Source organism: Trichoplusia ni, chromosome 4 (genome assembly GCF_003590095.1).
Source record: "Trichoplusia ni isolate ovarian cell line Hi5 chromosome 4, tn1, whole genome shotgun sequence".
NCBI lineage: Eukaryota > Metazoa > Arthropoda > Insecta > Lepidoptera > Noctuidae > Trichoplusia > Trichoplusia ni.
The window spans coordinates 15614278-15635573 of record NC_039481.1 but is presented as its reverse complement, the minus strand read 5'-3'; the positions used below and the strand labels follow the sequence as shown (position 1 = coordinate 15635573).

General features: G+C 34.7%; 6 protein-coding genes across 12 annotated transcripts; 3 read left to right on the top strand and 3 right to left on the bottom strand.

The window, feature by feature from the left end:
- Positions 1-135: 135 nt before the first annotated feature.
- Positions 136-5144, bottom strand: LOC113493211 (regulator of nonsense transcripts 2). 2 transcript variants are annotated; one of them, XM_026871075.1, is made up of 10 exons: positions 4335-5144; positions 3710-3922; positions 3242-3493; positions 2910-3052; positions 2443-2737; positions 2142-2357; positions 1004-2050; positions 791-940; positions 571-725; positions 136-482 (listed from the first exon to the last, which is right to left on the bottom strand). In XM_026871075.1, the coding sequence occupies exons 1-10, from the start codon at positions 5028-5030 to the stop codon at positions 308-310; spliced, it is 3342 nt and encodes a 1113-aa protein (XP_026726876.1). In that variant the 5' UTR covers positions 5031-5144; the 3' UTR covers positions 136-307. The 2 variants fall into 2 exon arrangements, with proteins under 2 accessions (XP_026726876.1, XP_026726877.1); XM_026871076.1 differs by having other exon boundaries at positions 571-716.
- A 123-nt stretch (positions 5145-5267) lies between these two features.
- LOC113493143 (asparagine synthetase domain-containing protein CG17486) lies at positions 5268-8349 on the top strand. Its single transcript, XM_026870966.1, has 8 exons — positions 5268-5566; positions 5754-6005; positions 6082-6468; positions 6577-6992; positions 7095-7266; positions 7353-7594; positions 7674-7873; positions 8291-8349. The coding sequence occupies exons 1-8, from the start codon at positions 5441-5443 to the stop codon at positions 8347-8349; spliced, it is 1854 nt and encodes a 617-aa protein (XP_026726767.1). The 5' UTR covers positions 5268-5440.
- LOC113493209 (arf-GAP domain and FG repeat-containing protein 1) lies at positions 8068-12033 on the top strand. Of its 6 annotated transcripts, none has more exons than XM_026871072.1 (6): positions 8068-8629; positions 8708-9208; positions 9291-9424; positions 9512-9586; positions 9706-9836; positions 10876-12033. In XM_026871072.1, exons 1-6 carry the CDS (start codon positions 8466-8468, stop codon positions 10924-10926), a joined length of 1056 nt encoding a protein of 351 aa, XP_026726873.1. In that variant the 5' UTR covers positions 8068-8465; the 3' UTR covers positions 10927-12033. The 6 variants fall into 6 exon arrangements, with proteins under 6 accessions (XP_026726873.1, XP_026726871.1, XP_026726870.1 ...); XM_026871070.1 differs by having other exon boundaries at positions 9503-9586; positions 10879-12033; XM_026871069.1 differs by having other exon boundaries at positions 9503-9586.
- Positions 12034-12615: 582 nt separating this feature from the next.
- Positions 12616-15678, bottom strand: LOC113493206 (cell division cycle protein 23 homolog). Its single transcript, XM_026871066.1, has 7 exons — positions 15108-15678; positions 14633-14981; positions 14297-14476; positions 13980-14144; positions 13480-13726; positions 13138-13324; positions 12616-12944 (listed from the first exon to the last, which is right to left on the bottom strand). The coding sequence occupies exons 1-7, from the start codon at positions 15537-15539 to the stop codon at positions 12720-12722; spliced, it is 1785 nt and encodes a 594-aa protein (XP_026726867.1). The 5' UTR covers positions 15540-15678; the 3' UTR covers positions 12616-12719.
- Positions 15679-15905: 227 nt separating this feature from the next.
- LOC113493208 (heat shock factor-binding protein 1) lies at positions 15906-18261 on the top strand. Its single transcript, XM_026871068.1, has 2 exons — positions 15906-16285; positions 16707-18261. Exons 1-2 carry the CDS (start codon positions 16187-16189, stop codon positions 16857-16859), a joined length of 252 nt encoding a protein of 83 aa, XP_026726869.1. The 5' UTR covers positions 15906-16186; the 3' UTR covers positions 16860-18261.
- Positions 18261-21115, bottom strand: LOC113493207 (protein FAM92A). Its single transcript, XM_026871067.1, has 7 exons — positions 20787-21115; positions 20476-20635; positions 20212-20361; positions 19638-19862; positions 19259-19378; positions 18497-18610; positions 18261-18387 (listed from the first exon to the last, which is right to left on the bottom strand). Exons 1-7 carry the CDS (start codon positions 20921-20923, stop codon positions 18334-18336), a joined length of 960 nt encoding a protein of 319 aa, XP_026726868.1. The 5' UTR covers positions 20924-21115; the 3' UTR covers positions 18261-18333.
- Between the last annotated feature and the right edge of the window lie 181 nt (positions 21116-21296).

Sequence of the window (21296 nt, the reverse complement as noted above, 5' to 3'; positions counted from 1 at the left end):
ACTATTTCGCACATGACACACAATATTATGCTTGAATTCCCACATTCTTTATCAACGTGTTATAAAATTGTAAGCGAGGGTATCCTCGCATAATAAACGAAAACTGGGACAAAACTCGGAGTACAAAAGACAAGCCCTTTAAAAATCTCTAATTTATTTTCAAGAAATATATTTTTAACATACAAATTACGTTTAACAAGTTCCTCACTAATCATCATTATAATTTACACCGTCTTCAGAAAAGTAGCAGGTATTGATACGGAATCTTTAAAAGTTCCCCTGTCTACTCTTCTACGGGGGCCATGTGTTATTTAAATTTTTTCGGGCCAAATATAAGGTCTGCATCGGGAGCTCCTTTTGGGTGTTGGTACTTTTGACGGACATGTTGGCCACGGTTCGGATTGCCGCTACCGCCTGATCCTCCTCCACTCTCTGCGCTATATTCTTCCTCTTCTTGCCTCTCCGAGATATTTAAAGTCAGCCTAAAATATTTATAAAGCAATGAGTTTTCATTCTTAAAGAGTAAACTAAATTAAATCATTATTAAGCAAGTAGTAGGTAAGTACATACAGTTTCATTCTCTCCATTTCTTGTTTATCTGCCAAAGCTTGCTGCTGTAGATTGCTGGCGAGCTCAGGCGGGGCATTGAATGACTTGTACTGAGGTTTAGTACCTTTCCTCACCATTAGCACAAATTCCACGTCTTCTTTACCTTGCTGTAAAAGCTGTTTATTTTTTAGTACTTATACAAAAAGATTACTTTAGTCATTATAGATGTAAAAATGCATACCAGCAGTTGTTCATACGTCTTTTTGGTAGTTTGGCGGCAGGTCATTGGGACGGCTATGTCTCGCTGCTGCGGTCTAGTCTCGCGCTGTCTCTCAGCAATATTCTCCATAACCATCTTCTCAAATGCCGATTCAAATTCAACATCTTCCACCTATAACATGAAGACTGTTAGTATTGCACCTCAAAAATTTACGATTATAGGGAGTTTACTTACGGGTTTTGGAGCAGGTCTTCTGGGTTCAATAGTAATGTCGTCATTTTGAGGAACATCGCCGTCATCATTTCCAGTATTTTCTGTAATGGGCTCTTCATCAGAACTTTCTTCAGGCAGCTGAGGATTGTCTGTCTCATCATCAGTCTCAATTATAGTGTCCAATCCTTCATTCACACTGTCGTCACCCAGATCTTCATTGTCATTATCTTCTTCACCAAGCTCTGGATATAAAGTCTGTCGCAATTCTTCTATTGCGTCCTTACATTCTTGCCAACTGTTAAACATCGTTAGCTTGGGTCTCAGAGTAGTTAAACATTCTTGATAAATGTATTTTACATAAATCGGAAACATATTATCGTCAGTCCAATGTGGGTCAGAATGTTTGAACCAGTAATAATTTTGAAAGAATGTCAAGAAGTAATCCAGACGCTTTTTACTCGATCCGCTATTGAAATAAGCGCCGCAAGTCTCGAGAAGGGCACAGACTAGTCTAATTCTGAACACGTTGTCTGGTGGATCAAGGGGAGAAACATTACTGTGGTCATTTGTAACGCCGAATGTTATGAAGGAATATAAAACTGTGAACACGTCGCGGGAGTCTAACAGCTTATAGTTGTATAGCTCTCCTAAGTATCTAACCGTGGCTATTCTCCTCTGATTGTATCTGGGATGAGGGTCTTCCATGGTGACCCTGATTTCTTCGAGGATTGTGTCAACTACTGCAGGGGCTACGTTTTCTTGCCAAGCTGCTAATTCTGCTGTCAGTCTTGCCAAAGCCCTCCTGGCGCTGGCCCTCACTCTCCAGCCGCCTGCTAGATGCTGTATCGCGATAGCTGCCGTATCTGGATCATCCCAGTTCAATTTTCTCATCAGTCTTAGTATTTTCTCTTCATTACTTTTTTGGAGATCTTCATGAAGAACTTTTCTGATAAACTGGTGCATAGGGGGTTCTTCCTCTTTAGGTTGAGCCGGAGCTTCAGGTGGGCAGACATAGTAAAATGCGTTTTCTATTTGCGTTACGTAACGCGAATCTAGCGCTGATACAGTCTAAAAAAATACATTAACAATTTAGTTCAAAACTAATGACAATGATATTGATACTGTCTATTAGTTATATAAAAGTCGAAGCCTAAGTTACCTTCTTTCTCATCATTTGCTGCAGATATATCATTGTGCGTTGATGTGTGTCTGGGTTGCAGTACAAGTACCTTCCACAGGTCTCGAGGAGATTACATGCCATTTCAATGTGGTGATGTTTAAAGTCATGCAAGAGAACTTTTAAACAATACAAAGCTTCCATTTTCGAGTACAGACTGAACTTGACCAACTCGCCGATAAAACGCACCACTTTGATCTGAAAGTTAAAAGTCAAAATTATTTTAATAGATCAGGTAGTAAATACTAAAATATGCATCAGTGTTTTGTAGTGAAATTATTACCTTAGATTCGATGTTAATCTGATCCTTTTTTCTGACATGATACTTAAAGTCCTGTTTCAGCATTTGACACAAATCTACACACACATCTGGTAACACTGGGTACAGTATAGCTGCAAACCTTGAGTAAAATGGCAACAAATCCAGTCTAGTTCTGGCAACACTGAAGAGGACCCTTGTTAGTTTCTTTCTGTTATTCTTTGTATTGAGATTCAAAACAAAATCAACTGCTGCATTATCAATCAATTCTCGATTGATACAATTCGGCAGTTCATTCAAAAATGCGTCGAGAGCATACCTGTAAAAAAAAATAACAATGAAATACTGAAAATCCTATTGTTTAAAAAGTGTTTTGTTGAAAAGTAGTTTTTATTTCAGATTTATGATAACCATAAATTTGAAAAACCCTTTAACTACAATAATATTTCATCCTATAAAATTTTACGGTTTTTGGTTAACATTATACTAACTTGTTTGAAACATTGGATGGCTGAGCCTCTTCTTGATCCATGTCAGGAACAGTGGGGGGTGCTTCACTGTCACTCAGTTCATCCTCTTTCAAATCTTCATCTAGCATTTCCTCAGTTACTGTTTCAGTCTTACTTTTAACTGTCTGAAAAATAAATACATTTATAAAGCCTCTTTCAAAAAATTATTAAGCCCCAGGCAAAGTTGTATAGTTAAAATATCTTCAATAGAGTATATGACAAAAAAAATCTTATCAAACTTGTCACAAGTTTTAAACTTTCTTTTTTTAAAGACTGATAATAATTTTATAGAAAAAAATATAAGCTATACCTACTTCTTTCAACTGATAGTTAGGCATGAAAACCTTTAGATCAGGCAGGCTAGTATAAAATGTTCTTGTGTCTTCATCTTGCCAGGGGTCTATACCGGCCTGCAAGGTGAACTCTTCACCGCTTCCAATAGTCACAGTACCCTGTGTCTCTGTCACTGTAAGACTTAGTGTGGGAGGCTCACCGGCTTCTCCCAACTCTTCTCCTAGCACTTCTGCAAAGCTCTGTGCTCCTGTGAGCAACTTGTCGTAGGTTGCCTGAAAGAGGATTCAAATGACATTATAATGTAGTTTATTCTTTTTTATCTAAGAACCTACTTGTTTTTTTTAATCACAAGTTAAGACCCAAATCACTGGAAAAAGACATTTTCAGCTAGGTTTTATTTCTAAACAAGGAAAAATAAAGGGTTTAATATAGGGAAACTTTACAGGCAATCAATCAAAATTTAACAAAAATATCTTTCAGAAAATTACCTGATGTTGCTCCAACTGGTCTTTTCTCTCTTGAGACAATTCACCTCTAGTATGCAGTGTCCTTTGGTTGGCAGCATGTAAAGCCTGCAGTTGAGCCCTCTCCGCTAGCAAGTGTTTTGTTAAAGACAGAAAATAGTCCTTCAGAAGAGTTCTTACTGCAGTCTGCTTCTCTGCTGGCAAGAATGTGTTCCTAGGAATAGTCACATTGTATTTCTGAAAAAGACACAAATACTTAATTCCCTTGGCTAGGTACTCCATGTACTGAAATGCTAGTAGTCTAGGCCTAAAATCTCATATAACTTCAGCAAGCAGATATTAGGAGCAACATTTAGATCACTAAAAATATACAATATTAGACTGATCTGTTGGTCAAGTGGTAAGTGGCCCTAACTACTATACCAAAGGTTGTGGGTTAAATTAACATCCAGGACAATTATTGTTTGTGTGATGAGCATTTGTTCAGTGTTTGGGTGTAATTTATCTATGTTATGTAGGTATTTAGAAATGTAGCAGTATGTTTATCAGTTGCCTATGAGATTTGCTTGGTTTGAGTCTATATGGTGTGTGTGAAAGTTGTGGAATATTATATTATACTATTATTTAAAATATAATAAAATGTTTTTACCTCAGCTGCATCTCTAATTTTCTTTGGTACTAATCCAGCATAATCTTCACCACAATGTTTGCAAAATGACAAAAGTATTGGTATATTATTATGCTCCTCTTTGTCCATATTTATCAGAACTGTCAGAACATTACCCAGTAGTGGTAGCCCAGTCTTATTAGTAAATATACCAACGGCCACCAGCTCTGCATAAAACCTTATGTCAACTCGTAATTTAGAAGAATTTGTTATTTTATCTGTAGCTTTGAAAGTTAGAATTTTCTGCCAGTTTTCAAAGAAATTTGAAGAAAAGTCTGCATATGTCCGGTGCAGTGCTGAACATAAATTTATAGCAGCTGCAATATCAGACATCTTGAGTTTAGCTTCAGCAATCGCTGCTGCAACTTCTGATATGTATTTTGTCAAGTTCAGAGCATTGAAATCCTTTAAGAGAGTATCTATTTGTGTCGCACTAAAGGACTTCAATTTTTTCACAAATGTTGTGTTCTTCTTTAACCCAGAATCTAATTTCGAAAAATAATTATCGGGTGGACGTACACAGTTCAAATTCTGATTTCTCAACTCAGATTTCTGCTTTACTCTAGATTCTAGGTTATAAATATACTCATCGAGGACAGCTTTCTCGTCTTCGGCATTTTCCGGCGGATTCTCGTCTGGTTGATCACTTTTCTCTGCGTCTTTTTCAGTGGAAGTCATGATTGATGTTAATCAAATAGCATAATATCTATAAATATACTCTCAATAGAAATGTAGTTACAGAATTCAAAATATAATATTTCTAAATTCCGTTGTTATTGGTTCAGTTTTTGACACACGACGTCGACGCTATTCCTGTCATTAATGTTAAACAAAAACAATTCACAGATAAGTAACGTTTTTCCAACTATGAATAAAATTATTTTATTTCGGCAAAATTACATATAAGTGGGTAATAAAATAAATAAAAAAAGTAAATTAAAGCAGGTTAATCGATAGCATAGGGCAAAAACTTAGATGGATCAGATTAGAATCTGGAATCTTACACGCAAAATCGTGACTGTGGAATCGAACTTTATATTCATAATTAAAAAAAAAAAGGCAATACTTAACCAGGTTTTGACGTTTTCATGAAGCCTAATTTATTGATATTATTTACGGTGGTTAAGGCTGATAAAAGTAGTTCGAAGAAAATAATCGTAACTATGTGTGGAATATTTTGTCAAATATGTTTCTCAAACACTGCTTCAACTAAGGTATAATACTTACATAAAAAATATACTAAAATATATAGGTTAATTTACTACCCTATTGCACAGTGGTTACTGGTATAAGGGTTGACTTCGATTCCGGGGTAAAAAAATTAGATTTTGTTTACAAAAACTTGTAACTTATATATGTCACAGACTTAAACTTACTTTAACTTAAAACATTTTATTCCAGGATAGCCGGGTATTGGATCGAATTAAAAACAGAGGGCCAGATTGTCAAAAATCCTTAGAAATAAGTTTAGGTGATGGAATAAGCGCCTTCTTTTGTGGCGCGGTACTGTGGATGCAAGGGCTCAAGCTGACTCCACAGCCAGTAGACAACGAACAAGGACTCCTATTGTATAATGGAGATATCTTTGACGAAACGTGGGATTTTACTGTCAGTGATACTCAAACAATAATGGACAAACTTTGTAACAGAACTGTAAGATAACTAACCTAACTTATTTTGGTTTTATACTTTTTCAACATAACCACTAATAAAATAAATTTATTTACAGAAGGATCCTTCAGAGGACTTTATTATCAAGGAACTAAAAACACTAAAAGGACCATTTGCAATAATATTCTATGACAAGATAAGTCAAAAGATATATTTCACCCGTGATAAAATTGGAAGGACTTCGCTCTTGTTTCATAAAAATGAAAGTTCCATAATTATTAGTAATGTTTTGGGCAGGGAATATGAATGTGTGGAAGTACCTGCCACACACATACACATATTGGATTTAAAAACACATACAATTAAATTGTGTGCTTGGGATCATGATTTATATTCCACTGTAGAATTAAGTATTGAAGAATGGTTGAATGATCTTCAGAAAAAACAAAGCCTACCTGATGATGAATTTATATTTCAACTTAAGGATGAAAGTTTCCCTGAAGAGGTCTGTATGGGAATTTTTAAATTTCATTAGTTTTCATTAGTAGGACAATATTTGTAATGATGGTGAGTACTACCATCATTACAAATATTTAAAATTGTTTATTTTCAGGATGAATTAGTCAATTACATTATCAATGTTTCTCAACAAAGTAAATGTAAAGTAACAGCAATGAAGAAACTATTACAACATGCTGTCATAAGGGATACAGTTCTAAAAGTAACGGAGCTACTTGAACAGAGCATTAAGTTACGCTTAAATAGACAACCAAACAAGTGTAAAAAGTGTTTAAGGAATAATTTAATTGAAGAAGAAAGCTGCAATCATTGCACAGTGGGTGTGTTGTTCTCTGGAGGCCTAGATTGCACAATATTAGCTGTACTAGCTGATAAATACTTGCCTAAGGAACAAAGCATTGACCTCATAAATGTTGCATTTAAAAAAGATGACAATGGTACCTATGATGTTCCTGATAGGCTGACTGGAAGGCAATCATTAGAAGAACTACAAAAATTATGTCCAGAGAGGTAGTAAAGAGTCAAGGTTAATTTACAATAACTCCTAAAATATTTCATGAATCTATCTTATGGAATAAAAAGTTGATATGGTTTAAAAAAAATTGGTTACAGGAAATGGGTCTTTAGAGAAGTAAATATACCTAAAGACGAAACAGCAGAGCATCAAGCAATTACAATAGGAGATCTAGTATATCCACGGCAAACTATCCTGGATGAAAGTCTAGGTACTGCACTATGGTTTGCTGCAAGGGGCCAAGACCACAAAGACACTTCTACCAGCAGGGTAGGTACTTGACAATAGCTTCTAAAAAGTTCGATAAGGATTATTTATGGCTGCTATAATATAAAATTGACTGTATATGATTTCAGGTTTTATTAGTTGGGTCTGGAGCTGATGAATTATTTGGTGGCTACATCAGACACCGAAATGCTTATAAGCGCCAAGGCTGGCAAGGACTCAGCAAAGAATTACAACTAGATTGGAACAGAATCTCTTTCAGGAACTTAGCCAGAGATAATAGAGTCATATGTGATCATGGCAGGCAGCCTAGAATGCCTTACTTGGATGAAAACTTTACAAGTTATGTATTGCAATTAAAACCATGGTTGAGGTAAGAAATGATTTTCATGCTTATCCATATAAATACAATTAAATGATTAAAGTTATGTCCATGTTTGTTTTACCTACAGATGTTTTCCTAGTGAAGATTTAAATATGGGTATTGGAGATAAACTTACACTAAGGTTAGTTGCCTATAATCTAGGACTAATTGAAGCTGCTGTTCTACCAAAAAGAGCTTTACAATTCGGTTCCAGGATTGCTAACAAAAAAGAAAAAGGAAGTGATTTATCCAAAACTTTTGTTAAAAATATAAGAATTTCAAATTATATATTTTTTTATTGATTCCTAATTGTTAATTTTACAAAATACCTCTTATTATGCTAGTTTGCACGGTAACGGTGTACTCATTCTATTATTAATAATTATTAGGATCGCAATGTAGAAGTATCCGTACCTTCGCAGTGTTTATTTTTATTATCTGTCGCGTCAAAACTTAGCAATTTTTTTTATTGCAGTAACATTATCAATCTGACAGGTGTAAGACAAAGAAACGACGTCATGTTTTAAAGAACGGAGTAAATTTTTATACCGTTTACAAATACAACAGCACTATTGTTTTATGCAATTTTTAATTAAACGATGGTGTCAACATTCTTAAATAGTTTTACAATATTCGGCCTTCCGAGCTAGTGGTGAAAAAAGGAACTAACGATTCAGTCGTACACAATGATTGTCAACTTGACAGTTTTCTATGAACTGACAGCTATGGAAGCGACGCCTTCACCAGCACAGTTAAATTTGTAATTGTATTGTGCTGCACCGTACTTTCAATAAGCAGACAAGCACTCACACAAACTCAGTTGTGTAGCTTCGCATTCTGTCTGTATAAATAAAACATTACCCACACATAGGTTATAAAAATGGCTGCAAATCGTCGCAAGCAGGACGATAAAAATTTAGAAATTTTACGTGAACTTATTTCACTAAATGGGAACAAATATTGTTTAGACTGCAACCAAAGAGGACCTACATACGTAAACACTACGATCGGTTCCTTCGTGTGTTCGAAATGTTCGGGAATGTTGTGAGTATTGTTTCTACGTTATTCTGCTATTGTCTAAATGAATAAGATCAACAAACAGATAGTTGTATTACATTTCAGGCGTGGCCTTACACCACCTCATCGAGTGAAGTCCATATCCATGGCCACTTTCACGCCGGAAGAAATAGAATTTATAAAAGCGAGAGGGAACGACTACTGCAGGCGGGTATGGTTAGGCCTTTATGAGGGTGAAAGTGTGAATTTTACCGATGAACAAAGCGTCAAAGACTTCATGTCAGACAAATACGAGAAGAAGCGTTATTACTTGGATTCGGCCGCAAACAGTAACCCTCCTGTCAATGGCAGTTCTATAAAAAACAAGCCTAAGGTTAAGACCGGAAATAACGCATCTGGCTCGACTCCTTTGATATCGATTTCGCCGCAAACGTCGAAAAATGTTGTGAACAACAACACAGTTGTCCAAACTGCGAAAGTTGTGAACAATTTGGTGCCAGCCACCAACAACATCACCTACAGACCTCAGCCAGTGACCAGCCAGCCTCTCATGAACACCGTCAACGTCGCGCCAGTACCTGCTGCTGTGCCAGCCCCAGTACCTGAGTGAGTTTTCCTACTAATTATGAGCAAAATTTTATCAACAAAACTATTTGTGTATAATAATATAAATTGTTTAACTTTTCAGTTTTCCTGTTGATTTCTCGACGGCAAATATATACAATAGTAGTCAGTTCAACAGTAGTATGAATAATAATTTCTCATCTCCGTCCATGACCTCACAAGCATTTAATGCTTTTAGCCCTCCAGCTCAGCCTGCAAGTAAGTATTTATAGTGTAAATAGATAATTACAAACATTTTTTATGTGGATCTTGATGTTATTACCATAATTTGTAATGGTGTTGTGGTTTCAACAGATGACCGTTATGCAGCCCTGGCAGATTTAGATCTGGCTCTACGACAGCAAAACATGAAACACATGGGTGAGTAATTGTAGACTTAACTATTTTTCTGTCCTACTTACTTCCTAACACACCTATCTCTATCTCTAATATGATAAAATTTATACCTACTTTAATGATTTTGTTCAACCTTTTTTCAGAGGAAAATATTGTAAATAATAAAAATCCATTCCAAAGTACCACAACCAATGATCTGTTTGCAAATAAAAATCCTTTTTTCAATGGAGGATGGAGCACCAACACTACTACTGTACCAGTCAACCCTTTTATGGTAAGATATCTCTATTTAAATAAAATCAAAATACCTATTTAGATATAATAGGTAACCAGAAAAAAATAAACATGTAATATCATCTTTGATTTGTTATATCTACATCCAAAAACAAAAAAAAAGTATTATTTCATATTCAAAATATGTAAACAAATTAAAAACATGTTTGCTATTGAAAAAAAAGATATTTACATTAGTCATCTAAAAGCTACAAATGAAATACAGATTATGATTCGATTAGCATACTACAAATTGAATTTAGATGTGTCCTTGAATGTGTTTGTCGAGACAAGCTTCATTTAGCAACTGAATTAAGTAGCTGTAACCATTTGGATGTACTTTACTAAGTGCATCATTAAATGAAGCATGTTCTTGCATCTTATTTGTAGTTGCCACATTGAACCACTTGGCATAGAATCAACTATTACTTTTTGGACCTCGTAACCTTTTGTCTTCTATAATTATCTATGCAGTTCTATCTGCATAATACATCATTGTGTGCTTAATGGATTAATAATGGGTTCTATGTTACATATCCTGGTATATATTCATTGTTTGGTACAGTTTCGGATATGAATAATATACTTGTTGTATCAGTATATTGTTTCATTTGCGAACTATTTTGATAGTGTTATCAACTGAAACATAAAGGAAACAATGACTAACTGTTTGATATAAGTCCAAAAATATTGTATGTAGCTAAAAATTGTTGCGAGCCTATTATGGCCTGATAATTTTGGCAATTTGGTAATCCCAGAAATGAAAAAGTTCCATAAATCCTGATAAGTATTGACTGCGTTGTTAAAATTGGGTATTGTGATATGGAGAGATAACAGATTTCATGTTATTGGAGTCTCAAGTTCCTGCACAAATGCGTGCTATTCAATTTATTTAGACTAAATAGTATAAACTCTTATGGAATTATAAAACTAAAGGCTACATTTCAAGTCGGCCCGGTCGCTACGTGATCGCGTGATCATCCCAAAACGATGTTTATTACGATAATTCCTAGTATTTATCTTGTTATCATGTTTTTCAGCAGCCAACAAACAACGGCGGTTTTGTAAATTCCAAGAATCCATTCCTCTGATTGGTCGTGGAAACGTAAGAACTAAGTGTGATGTCAAAGAACAAACTACGTAACAAAAAGCACAAACAAAGCTACAAATTTTATGTTATTGAACAATTGTATAGTAGTTGAATAATTTATAAATGTTTTGCCATTGTGGGGATACAGTAACACTTCGAGTATACGCAACATTGTTAGGTAGGCTCGGTATAATACATAAGGAGAAACATTAGTATTGATATTACTAAAATTGAAGACGTAAATCGGGGTTTTACTGTGTCTTAAGCGATATCACTTCATGGCTACCACCGTGCAACACGCTTGTTATGGTTGTAAAATTGAGTGCCTCATAATGCCTTAAAGTTTTCAATATTTACAATTACTAATAAAATTATCTCAACGTAAATTAATAGTATTCAAATATGTTGATAATGAAATTGAATAATAATTTAATGTGTATAAATATGAAATATTGATGAAGACTCTGGTTTTAGCTTTATTCTAAATTATTTAGATAGTATTTTAATGAAATGACCAGTTGACGACGAAGCTATTTACAGTTTACACTAACATTTAAAGTAATATGATGTTGTTAATACGAACAAAATTCCTCAACAAGTTCGATCTTAATCCGGTGCCTTGTGTGTCTTAATATGTTAGTAAAGTTTACGGGAACTGTACAGTTTACGTGTAGTCAGACTATTTCTACCAAACAAATAGATCATAGTTTGTATAAGTCACGTTTAACAGTTCCGTGATCAACACATTTGAAACATTTAAATAGATATGTCACGGCGATAACCCACAGGCGACGTTGTCTGATCTACTAGTATTTTATAGAACTGTACAGCTTTCTTGAATATGTCCGCATAAATTTTGTTCAGTGAGTCAGCCAGTGACTAAGTGATACCTGCCATGCAAGTAATAGATAGGTCACTGGCCTTATTTGATAGAATAGTTTGGAATTGTATGGAATGGTACAAAAAATTAACAAAATATGTAAGATAAAGGTTATAAGATTATTGGGTATATGTAAGTAAGATCTATATTTTGAAAACAATTGAATATGAGTAATAGTAAATATTTTTCGTCCATGTAACCGTTGCTCATTAAGAATGTGACCCAAAAGTCTTGCATGTAATGAATTTTACCACTCACGTTTTATCGAGTTATATTGTTGACTTTTTGTAATTTCACCACATGGAATGTAAGTTATTTTTAATGTTATTTAATATTTTAACATTTTGCTTGACAAAATTGTACTGAACATTCTTAGTCAGGAATAACTATGATATACTCTATATTTTTTAATGAAATCAGTAGCACACGTAAAATTAATTAGACAATTAGAAAATGAGCTCTCAAATTTTGTGCTTCATCTGTGATTATAATCAGTTTTATTTTTTATTTGCAAGGAGCTAACTTGAACAATTTTATTTTCTAATCAATGCACTCTCCTATTTATTTAGTTCTTAATATAATTGTTTTTTTTTACTATTTGAGCACTAAGATCTGTTAATTGTATAAATAAAATAATCACTATTATTTTTTTATAAATCTGTGTTTTAATAATATCCTTTTTACGTGGTAAATGTATCGTAAGTTAAGTAAGTTAATGATGAAATTACATACAACTCAGGTCAATCGTGATGAAATAGAGTAGTCAAGAGACATTCAGCATCTGCAGCAATAGTAATAAAACACCAGACAATCTTTTGATAATCTTTATTGAATTGTACATTTTTACAAGTGATATTGATACCCTTACACTATCAGTCAACCTCTCACATTTTACATTTCTTTGATATTGTATGTCACATTTTGTATTTACTGTTTTTCCTTGTGAACACTGGCGTGGAGAAGTTGTCAGGCGTCACGTTAGGGCTGGGCAGGGGCGTCTTGGGCGTGTCGTGGGATATGGACACAGTAGACACATTTTTAATGGCCTCTGGTAAGTCCTCCGTAGATGGTTGTGATGATGTCGAAGAAGATCGCTTCTCTGATATTGTTTTAAGTATGTTTTTACCTGCCTCTTTAGTCTGGAAATAAACAATAGCTAAAAGTTAGTATTATAAGATTAATGGGGTGCATTGTAGACATAATAATATATGTTTATAAAATAAATAAATAAATATTTTTTTCATTTAAGAGACACGCCCGACAATCGCCAAACTGCTCATTTGTCAAAACGACAAAATCTTTATTTAATTCATAATTCAGTAAAATACTTACACTTTCATGCTCCAGGCACTTATAAGCGTAATGTGCGGCATGGTCCAGTAACGAGAACCTCAGGTAGTATTGTGCTAAGTACCGCTGTGCCGCAGGTAGCTCCTTACTGCCGGCGTTGGCGGGGTCTTGGCAAGCTGCCGTGTACGCCGCCGCAGCACTGTTAGGCATATTCGATTTCTCGTACAACCTGAAATAAATGTTGAGGAAAATTATAAAAAAAATGTATATCGTTACTTTGAATTTAAACAATCTTGTTTTTCCAAAAAAAGTAGGTAAAATTCACTAATAGGTATTTAATTTTAAGTTATAAAAAGGACAGATATTGGGTTTTAAAAAACGTACTTAGCTAGTTTGAACAAGGCCATTCCTTCGATATCACCAGTACTATGAGCTTTGTAGTAACATTTCAGTGCATTCGGTATTTTGTCCATCTTCTCATAGGCTTCTCCCAAAGACACTAACATCCTAGAATCATCGGGTTTAAGTTGAGCCGCTCTTGAGTAGTAATATATGCAGTAACCATTCAATCCCAATATTTCGTAAGCTTGGCCGAGTCCATTCCACGCGCGATAGTCGTTTCTATTAACATCTGAAAATGATCATGCATGAACAATAGTCCATTTATTCGAGTAGGCGCTTGTTGGAGCGCGTCATCAACCTTGCGCATCCCTGAACATAATATTAGTTTGTAAATGATTTTTCCAGATGAAATCTTTTTTTTGTTACTTATTATTTATGATCACTCAAAACAAGTGGATTAGCCTTAAGGGCCTTAGAAATGAGTAAATCAAAAGAAACTTATTCTTTCAAAATTATTTGAAGAAAAACAATGTCATTTTTACCTATAGCCTGTCTGTAACATTGAATAGCTGCATTTGAGTTCTGCAGCTCAATGAATTCGTGTCCCATGAGGATCCATGCTGATAAGTACTGAGGGTCTAAAGATAAAGCTCTCTGAAAGTATATTACTGCCTTTTGATGTTCACTTCTCAAACTGTAGTAGTTACCTGAAAATATAAAAAAAATATTTCTGTAATGTTTTTTTTGTGGCAGTAATATACAGCAACATGCAAAAATGGGCCCAGTTATGTGTTTTTGCTATAGACAGTCTCAATAACTTGGCATTTATAACATTAGTTTTAATACTATGGATATTTACCAATAACACAACAAGTTTCCACTCTATATTTGTCTATAGACACAGCTCTTTGAGCCAAGTTGGCTAATTCCATTCTTTTCTCTTTCAAGTAAAGGAGATGAGAGTATACATCCCAGTTATCAAGTCTGTATGGGTCATTTACATACAGTTCTCGAAATAAGGCCAATGATGAATCCACATCTGAAAATGAAAACAGTTTCATCATTAAAAAATCGGTAGGGAAACAAACAATGCAAATAAAATATGTTGAAATTTGGTAAGTTAGCCATTATTTTTCCTGCAGTAACTTATTTTCTTCTTTTAAACTTTTTGTACTAGTATACAAGGGTTACTCACCTCTCCTATCATGATGGGCTATAGCCATTTGAGCAGTCACATAATTACTCTTCTCAAAGCCTGCTGTAACCAACACCATGTATGCTTCTAAAGCTTGCTCTGACAACTTCAGTTCAACAAAGGCATGAGCTGCAAAGAAGTACATCATCCAATGCTTTGGCAGTTGCAGGGAGTCCAGTGCCTCATACTCATTGGCTAATCCGGCCAGTTCCACCCAAGCTGCCCATAGAGTAGGAGCAGCTGCCACTGCTGCCTGCAGCACTGTCACTGCCTGACTTCTTAGATCTAATTTCTTCAGAACCACCCCTTCCAGGTACAGCAAGTATCCATCCAGATTATTGCGATTAGCCTACAGGTAATGATTAACACATTCTTTATACAAGATCCCGATAAGCAGATCACATTAAGTATGTCAATTATTAAGTAAAATTTAATTTAAAACAACTATAATATATAAAACATTTTTATATCTTACCTTAAAGTATGATAATAAATCCAATAAAACTTGTGTAGACTCGGTGTTCTCCGAACCTACATCTGTAGCATTGTCTAATCGTTTCTTTTCACTCGACATATAGTGGGAGTATTTGTGAAGGAATATACACTTAGGACTAGTACAGTTGTCTAGGAAATGGGCAGCTCTGTCATATTCTTGACAATCAAAGTAACTTTTGGCTAATGTATACGCTTCCTTTTCTTCCGGTGATATCCCATCATCATAAGCATTCGGAGGAGTTTCATACACTATCTTGTGGTCTTTCAAAGAATAATTTAGCTCAGCTAGCCATTTAGCAGTCTGCGTGAGACCCCGATCTGTGCATTCACGAATGCCATGTAGAATATCGATTCTTACTTGGTTTATGTCGATTTGAACATCAGTTTTAGAGTTTATTGACAACGGCTGCATTATACTACAATACTTAAAATGTTCATTTAATTAGACTGCGATTTATGTTAAACTACCGGTTACAAATAAAAGAAATAGGACAACGATATTCGTGCAATCAAATTTGACAATCGGTCTCAATCGGACTGTCAAACTGCAATGATCATTTGACAATGACAGACGTCAGAACAGTGACGGGGAGAGAATAATTGTCTTTGCCCCGACTATTTTTCCATTCCCAGCACTTTGCGTGAAGCATTTCATATCGAGCTATACAATATTTTAAACTTAAAGCGACTTATGTTTTATTTTTATTTCATGCTATCCTTTTTAAACTGATATTAAAAGAAAGAAAGGGCTATATACATTTTGTCAGAAACGTTAAGAATTTCATGTTATGCAAAGATTCATCATTGTTCTGGGTATGAAGTTCTGAATGTTTCATGTCATTTTGTTTTGTCAATCAATTCGCTAGGCAATGTTTTAGTACAACTTTGGTAGAAGTTGAATTTTTATTTAAGTTGGGCTCAGCACCGTCACTTATTGCGAGAATTTCGCGGTGTAAGCACGAGTGTTATAAAATATTGTTGGTAAAATTTACGTAAACTGTGGAAGTATCGATTAGAAAAATTGAGTTTTACTTCGTCTAAGAGAAGAATTAATAAGCAATGGCAGAACAAAATACAGAAACCGCAACAACTGACGTGGAAAGTACGTATACTTCCCCGGGGAACGATCCTAAGAACATGCAGGAGGTGACACAATACGTAAGTTTCCCCTTTCATGAAGATACACTTTCATGGTTGTTTATTTTTTATGAGCCTAGATTTTATACGTCGCAATAAAATACTACTTTGTTTATAGCTGAGGTTATTTTCGGTGTAATGTGCTAATGAGAAATCCAATAAATAAACAAAATTTCATAACCTTTGTATTGTACCTAAGATAATATTTTTTTACCATATCTCATTTTATTTCTTTCTGAATAAAATTATATAAATAACACATGAAAGTCGCAAAATAACGTAAGGTTGTGTAAAATCCGAAACTTTCTGATAAGAAGATAAATTCATGGTTCTTAACAATGGTCTTTTGGGACAAAAATCCAACATAACCAAAATAAGATTCTACACATAGAAGATCATTGTTATATAATGTCTTTACTTGTTTATTTTCTTCTTGTTGCAGGTACAGTCTCTCTTACAAAATATGCAAGATAAATTTCAAAGTATGTCAGACCAAATCATAAACCGAATAGATGAGATGGGCACCCGTGTCGATGAACTGGAGAAAAACATCACTGACCTCATGACACAAGCTGGTGTTGAAAATGAGAAGTAGTGACACTGCAAGTGGCAGTGTTTCTAGAAGTAACTATCACACCACATTGTTTTGTGCCTGAATCATGTCATTTTTACCATTTAATGTCAAAGTAAATAGAAGCATATAAATAAAGATATATAGGTGAAGTCACTCCATAGGGGCTAAATGTTTATGTGGCTCATGTATTTGAATGTTATGTATGTGAACCACCCACTATAGATAAGGTAATATTATTTAAACATAAGTGAAATGGCAGGAGAGGGGAGAATCCTTGTATTCACTCCACATAAGAAATGTAGGCAATAATAACATTAATTGAAATGGAGTGTAACACCAATTAATTATTAATTTTGGAGTGTTAAGTAAACAATGTTAATTATGGTATAAATACATGTAACACTTGGCTGGCATTTACATACATAATTAGATGTAATTGCCTCAGTAACATCTGAAATGAGATTACTGTGTGGTCATGATCATGGAACAAAATGCATACTAAGTAATTATGTAAAGTAAATGGTGTCTGGTGTTACTGTATTCACTACTTGTTACTTAGACTGGTTAGTTTACACATAAGATATATCATGTGACACAAGCCTTTAAATGTAATAGATATAACAGTAAAATAGACATAGAGGCATGAAGTTCGTGAATTTGTTCAAATACGGTTGGAACTACTGAATGGATTTGAGATATTAGAAGTGATTCTTTCTGTTACATAGTACGCTAGTAGTTGTTTAATCTATGGAAAGTGAATATCAAATTATATGCAAAGCAATATGGAGTGATCAGACAAATTGGTTTCTTGTAAGATTTTACTATCACAGTGAATGTATCTGTGTTTGCGCAATTTGTACGATTGATTATTTTGTAATTAAATTGTGTTATATTACATTGATGTTTTTGTTATTAGATCAACAATGGTTAAGTCATGAGGGTGGATATTGATCGGTACTTTTAGTGCTTGGTACCTTTTGGTACAGGGCGCGCAATATCGCGTGCACGTCACGCCGTAAGGTAATGGCCGTGATAGGTACACCAAAGGCATTACGATTTCACATGCGACTCTGTTTATTGAAGTAAGGCAAGGAATTATTTATGAACCCTAATATTATACGGTAATATTATATTTGACCAGATATTCGTTTAGAAGTTAAGCCAGTTGCATGTGGCCTTATACATTCACGATCGTATACATATAAGTTCGCCTCCCTAAGATACCCAAACGAAGCTAAAATTTAAGTAAGAACCTACCTATATCAAAATCTTATGCTCAAATATTATGAAAATGTACAAACTAGAATTTGTGTGTATTTACTATTATTATAAAATTAATAGTTATGGCTAGACGTTTTAAATATTTTGCAGTGCTTCGAAGATAATAAAGTACCTATCAACGGTTATAAATAAAAGAATTCATATTCATCAAGCGTTTTATTTTACCTATTTTATTATTATAAAATGAAAGCTAAAACAACACTGTATTCGTAGATTAACGTGACTCTGTTTCTTCTGACGAATCTCCGTCCTCAGTCTCTTCCGAATCCTGATATAAAAGGAGATTTTATTATCACACCTACGAGTATAATGCTATAGAAACGAAATAAATACTACCTTTATTACATATAAAAATTATGTAGACTTAGATACGTTACCGAAGTCTCGTCTTCATCTTTTGTTGGTGAATTATTCATGAGAGCTGATAACGAGCCGGATCTTGTTATTCCCGCATTAACATATTTTTCAGGAGACTTTAATTTACGCAAGCTCTGCAATGAAAAATCGTGCGTATAACACGGCTACATTCGTTTCTACTATGTAGTTTTAGATGAAGTAGCACGTAATATTCGTGCGCTTAATTAAATAAAAGTTTATCATACGGTAAACATTATTTGGAGGAGACCTTAAAATGATAAAATATCTGATTTATTTTTATCAAACACGTCTTAGAACACATTATATTATTTATCTTTAATACAAAACCAACTAAGTTGAAATCGCTCAATCGGTTCGAGAGCTATGATGCCGCGAGCAGACGGACACATTTTTGCGTTGTGGATTTAAAACGAATTTATCACCCGTCGTTCTTCTTGTCAAAAGCTGTCTTTAGTAGCTGGTTTTCTAGTCAAACAATCATAGTCGTGTCAGTAAATTTAACGCCAGATTGGTATGCCTTTGAAACTTATCGTTTGTTGCTGGCAAAAGTACAAACAAAGAGTACGTTACACAAAGTGACAAAGTGGGATAGCAGAACAGACCGTTTGAAAAAGGCACCGTCCCGCCCGAAGTTTGACGTGTGGTCATGTCTCTTAATATAAATATTCTCTGAGCAGGTACAGTGTGTTTTTTAAATTATGATTATGAAAGTGTTAGTACACTAATGTTAATAAATAGTTGGGTACTGAAGTCATGCTAACCGCAGAGTCCTCATCGTTGGTGGGAGAGTGCTGGTTCATAAGCGAAGCTAAGGATGAAGACCTGGCAGACATTCCTGGATTTACTTGTTTCTCTGGCGAGCGCAACTTTCGCTTGAAGTTCTGTGTTTAGATTATCATTATTAATACTCACACTTACATTTATTCAACACGTTAAGCAATATTTACCGTTTGATCCTCGTTATCCGAAAGACCTGTGTTCAAACGCTTAACAAAAAAGAAAAAAATATTACTTAGAGGGAATTTTTTAGATATCTAACAAGATTGATATGATTTTGCAATGCTTTGTACCTGATTAAAAATAATGTAGTTAGTTTTATTTTACCTACTCTTATGTTGGCATGCCAGACAAAAAACTCACCTCCAGATCGGATTTATCGTTAATGTCGTTTATTTGTTGATGAGCAACTGTAAGCAGTTCCACTGCCTTCGCGTGGAACGTCATTTCGATCATAACAAAGTCCGAAAGCAGAGTCTTTAGTTGTTGCAGCTTGCGTCGTTCGAAAAACTCCGTCTGCTCACTGAGACCCTTGGCAGTTCTCGACATTTCTGCCGACGCCTTCAGTAATTCAGATTCAGCATATGTCTAAAAAATAAATAATGAATGAATACAGCCGTTACTGTGTACAGTTATGCTAGTTTTTAAGTTTTTTGTCACCATCGATTTGAGGTTGATATTGCCTATGCAATTAAACCTACGGAAGTAAATACCCATAGCCTGACCTAGCATCAATAATTTTGGTAAAAACAGCTACAGTTTTGTAAAACAAATACTGAAACCTCATTCGAAAATCTTTTATGCAACGTTATTTACTAAGCCTAACAAAGCAACGTATTCAGGTCACAGGCAGTGTAACGCGAATCTTTGTACAAGGTTTAGTCGTAGCGCATTGCGGTTATATTCATCTAAGTAAGTAGGTAAATACACAACGTACAACTTGCTGCCTGTTAAAAGGTTGCCTCTCCCTGGCTTTGTCGAGTACTTTCTTGCGTGCTAGCTCTTTCTCACGTACGTTCATTGTGTGCTTTAACTCTTCCCTGGCATGTTTGCAAATCGTTTCGTATTGGCATAATTCTCCAATTACCTGGGAAAGAATGTAAATTTAATATAGAAATGGGAGACTAGATTGATAGGTACCTAACTCTTTTTTTGTGGTTGCGTAAAATTTAAGCAGCTACACATGTCATGTGAGAGGTACCTTCGCCTCCAGTCGTTGTACTTCGCAGTTACGATACTCTTCGAGCGCTGTTAAAGTCGTGGATAGGTTTTCTAGGCCGCTACTTAATGATTTGTTAACGATCTCATTATTTGCGTAATCTTTTAAAACTTTAACGAGCTCATCACCCATATCTCTTAATCTGTAACAATTCCATAACATTAAGGTGATGTCTGGCGTATCATTTGATTTTTAATTTAGCATATAATTTAGCCTAAGCTATTCCATTATAAAAAGAAATAGGTTCTTCATTAAAACTTCATTAGATTTGGAGAATCATCGGTTGGCCTCACCTTGCTGTCTTTCTCGCATAGTCACCAAAAGCGACACAAAGGTCCCCAAAGTTCTTTTCAACATTAGTTATGCGATCTTGAATAAACTTAGCTTGCTGTTCATAGCTTAAGGAGTGTGGATTATCACCTCTAAACATATTTAATAAATATTATTTACTTAGGGATATCTTACTATTTATTTACAAGTTCGTTACTCTCGGTTACCATGGTAACCAGTGTTCATAATCAGATTCAGGGATACACGATTATATGTATTTTAGGAGCAGCGGATTAACCAAACTTATACTGGCGTTTAATCCATCTTTCATTACAGTACATTTACACCATATCTATTATTTTATTCTTAACATGCTATTGGACAATTTGCATCAGTAACGGACAGTCTTTCCTGTTCGTAAAATGAAGAGTGGCAAATATAGGACCTGCGTACGTCCGGAAATTTAAAATGTTCCAGTAGCTTACTCAATATAAAAAGTTTTGTAAAATATCATTTGCTATGACTGAATAGCA

Coding starts and splice junctions, on each gene's coding strand:
- LOC113493207 (XM_026871067.1), bottom strand. CDS start 20,923: ATGTTTAGAGGTGATAATCCACACTCCTTAAGCTATGAACAGCAAGCT. Junction 19,863..20,211: donor CTTTTAACAGGCAGCAAGTT/GTACGTTGTGTA, acceptor TTTATTTTTTAG/ACATATGCTGAATCTGAATT. Junction 19,379..19,637: donor ACGATAAATCCGATCTGGAG/GTGAGTTTTTTG, acceptor ATCTAAACACAG/AACTTCAAGCGAAAGTTGCG.
- LOC113493209 (XM_026871069.1), top strand. CDS start 8,466: ATGGCTGCAAATCGTCGCAAGCAGGACGATAAAAATTTAGAAATTTTA. Junction 9,425..9,502: donor CCCTCCAGCTCAGCCTGCAA/GTAAGTATTTAT, acceptor TAATTTGTAATG/GTGTTGTGGTTTCAACAGAT. Junction 9,587..9,705: donor GCAAAACATGAAACACATGG/GTGAGTAATTGT, acceptor ACCTTTTTTCAG/AGGAAAATATTGTAAATAAT.
- LOC113493143 (XM_026870966.1), top strand. CDS start 5,441: ATGAAGCCTAATTTATTGATATTATTTACGGTGGTTAAGGCTGATAAA. Junction 7,267..7,352: donor AAGACACTTCTACCAGCAGG/GTAGGTACTTGA, acceptor ATATGATTTCAG/GTTTTATTAGTTGGGTCTGG. Junction 7,595..7,673: donor CAATTAAAACCATGGTTGAG/GTAAGAAATGAT, acceptor TTTTACCTACAG/ATGTTTTCCTAGTGAAGATT.
- LOC113493206 (XM_026871066.1), bottom strand. CDS start 15,539: ATGCAGCCGTTGTCAATAAACTCTAAAACTGATGTTCAAATCGACATA. Junction 14,982..15,107: donor ATTTATTATCATACTTTAAG/GTAAGATATAAA, acceptor CATTACCTGTAG/GCTAATCGCAATAATCTGGA. Junction 14,477..14,632: donor AGCCCATCATGATAGGAGAG/GTGAGTAACCCT, acceptor TTTCATTTTCAG/ATGTGGATTCATCATTGGCC.
- LOC113493211 (XM_026871075.1), bottom strand. CDS start 5,030: ATGACTTCCACTGAAAAAGACGCAGAGAAAAGTGATCAACCAGACGAG. Junction 3,923..4,334: donor AAATTAGAGATGCAGCTGAG/GTAAAAACATTT, acceptor TGTCTTTTTCAG/AAATACAATGTGACTATTCC. Junction 726..790: donor AGACGTATGAACAACTGCTG/GTATGCATTTTT, acceptor AAAAATAAACAG/CTTTTACAGCAAGGTAAAGA.
- LOC113493208 (XM_026871068.1), top strand. CDS start 16,187: ATGGCAGAACAAAATACAGAAACCGCAACAACTGACGTGGAAAGTACG. Junction 16,286..16,706: donor TGCAGGAGGTGACACAATAC/GTAAGTTTCCCC, acceptor TTCTTGTTGCAG/GTACAGTCTCTCTTACAAAA.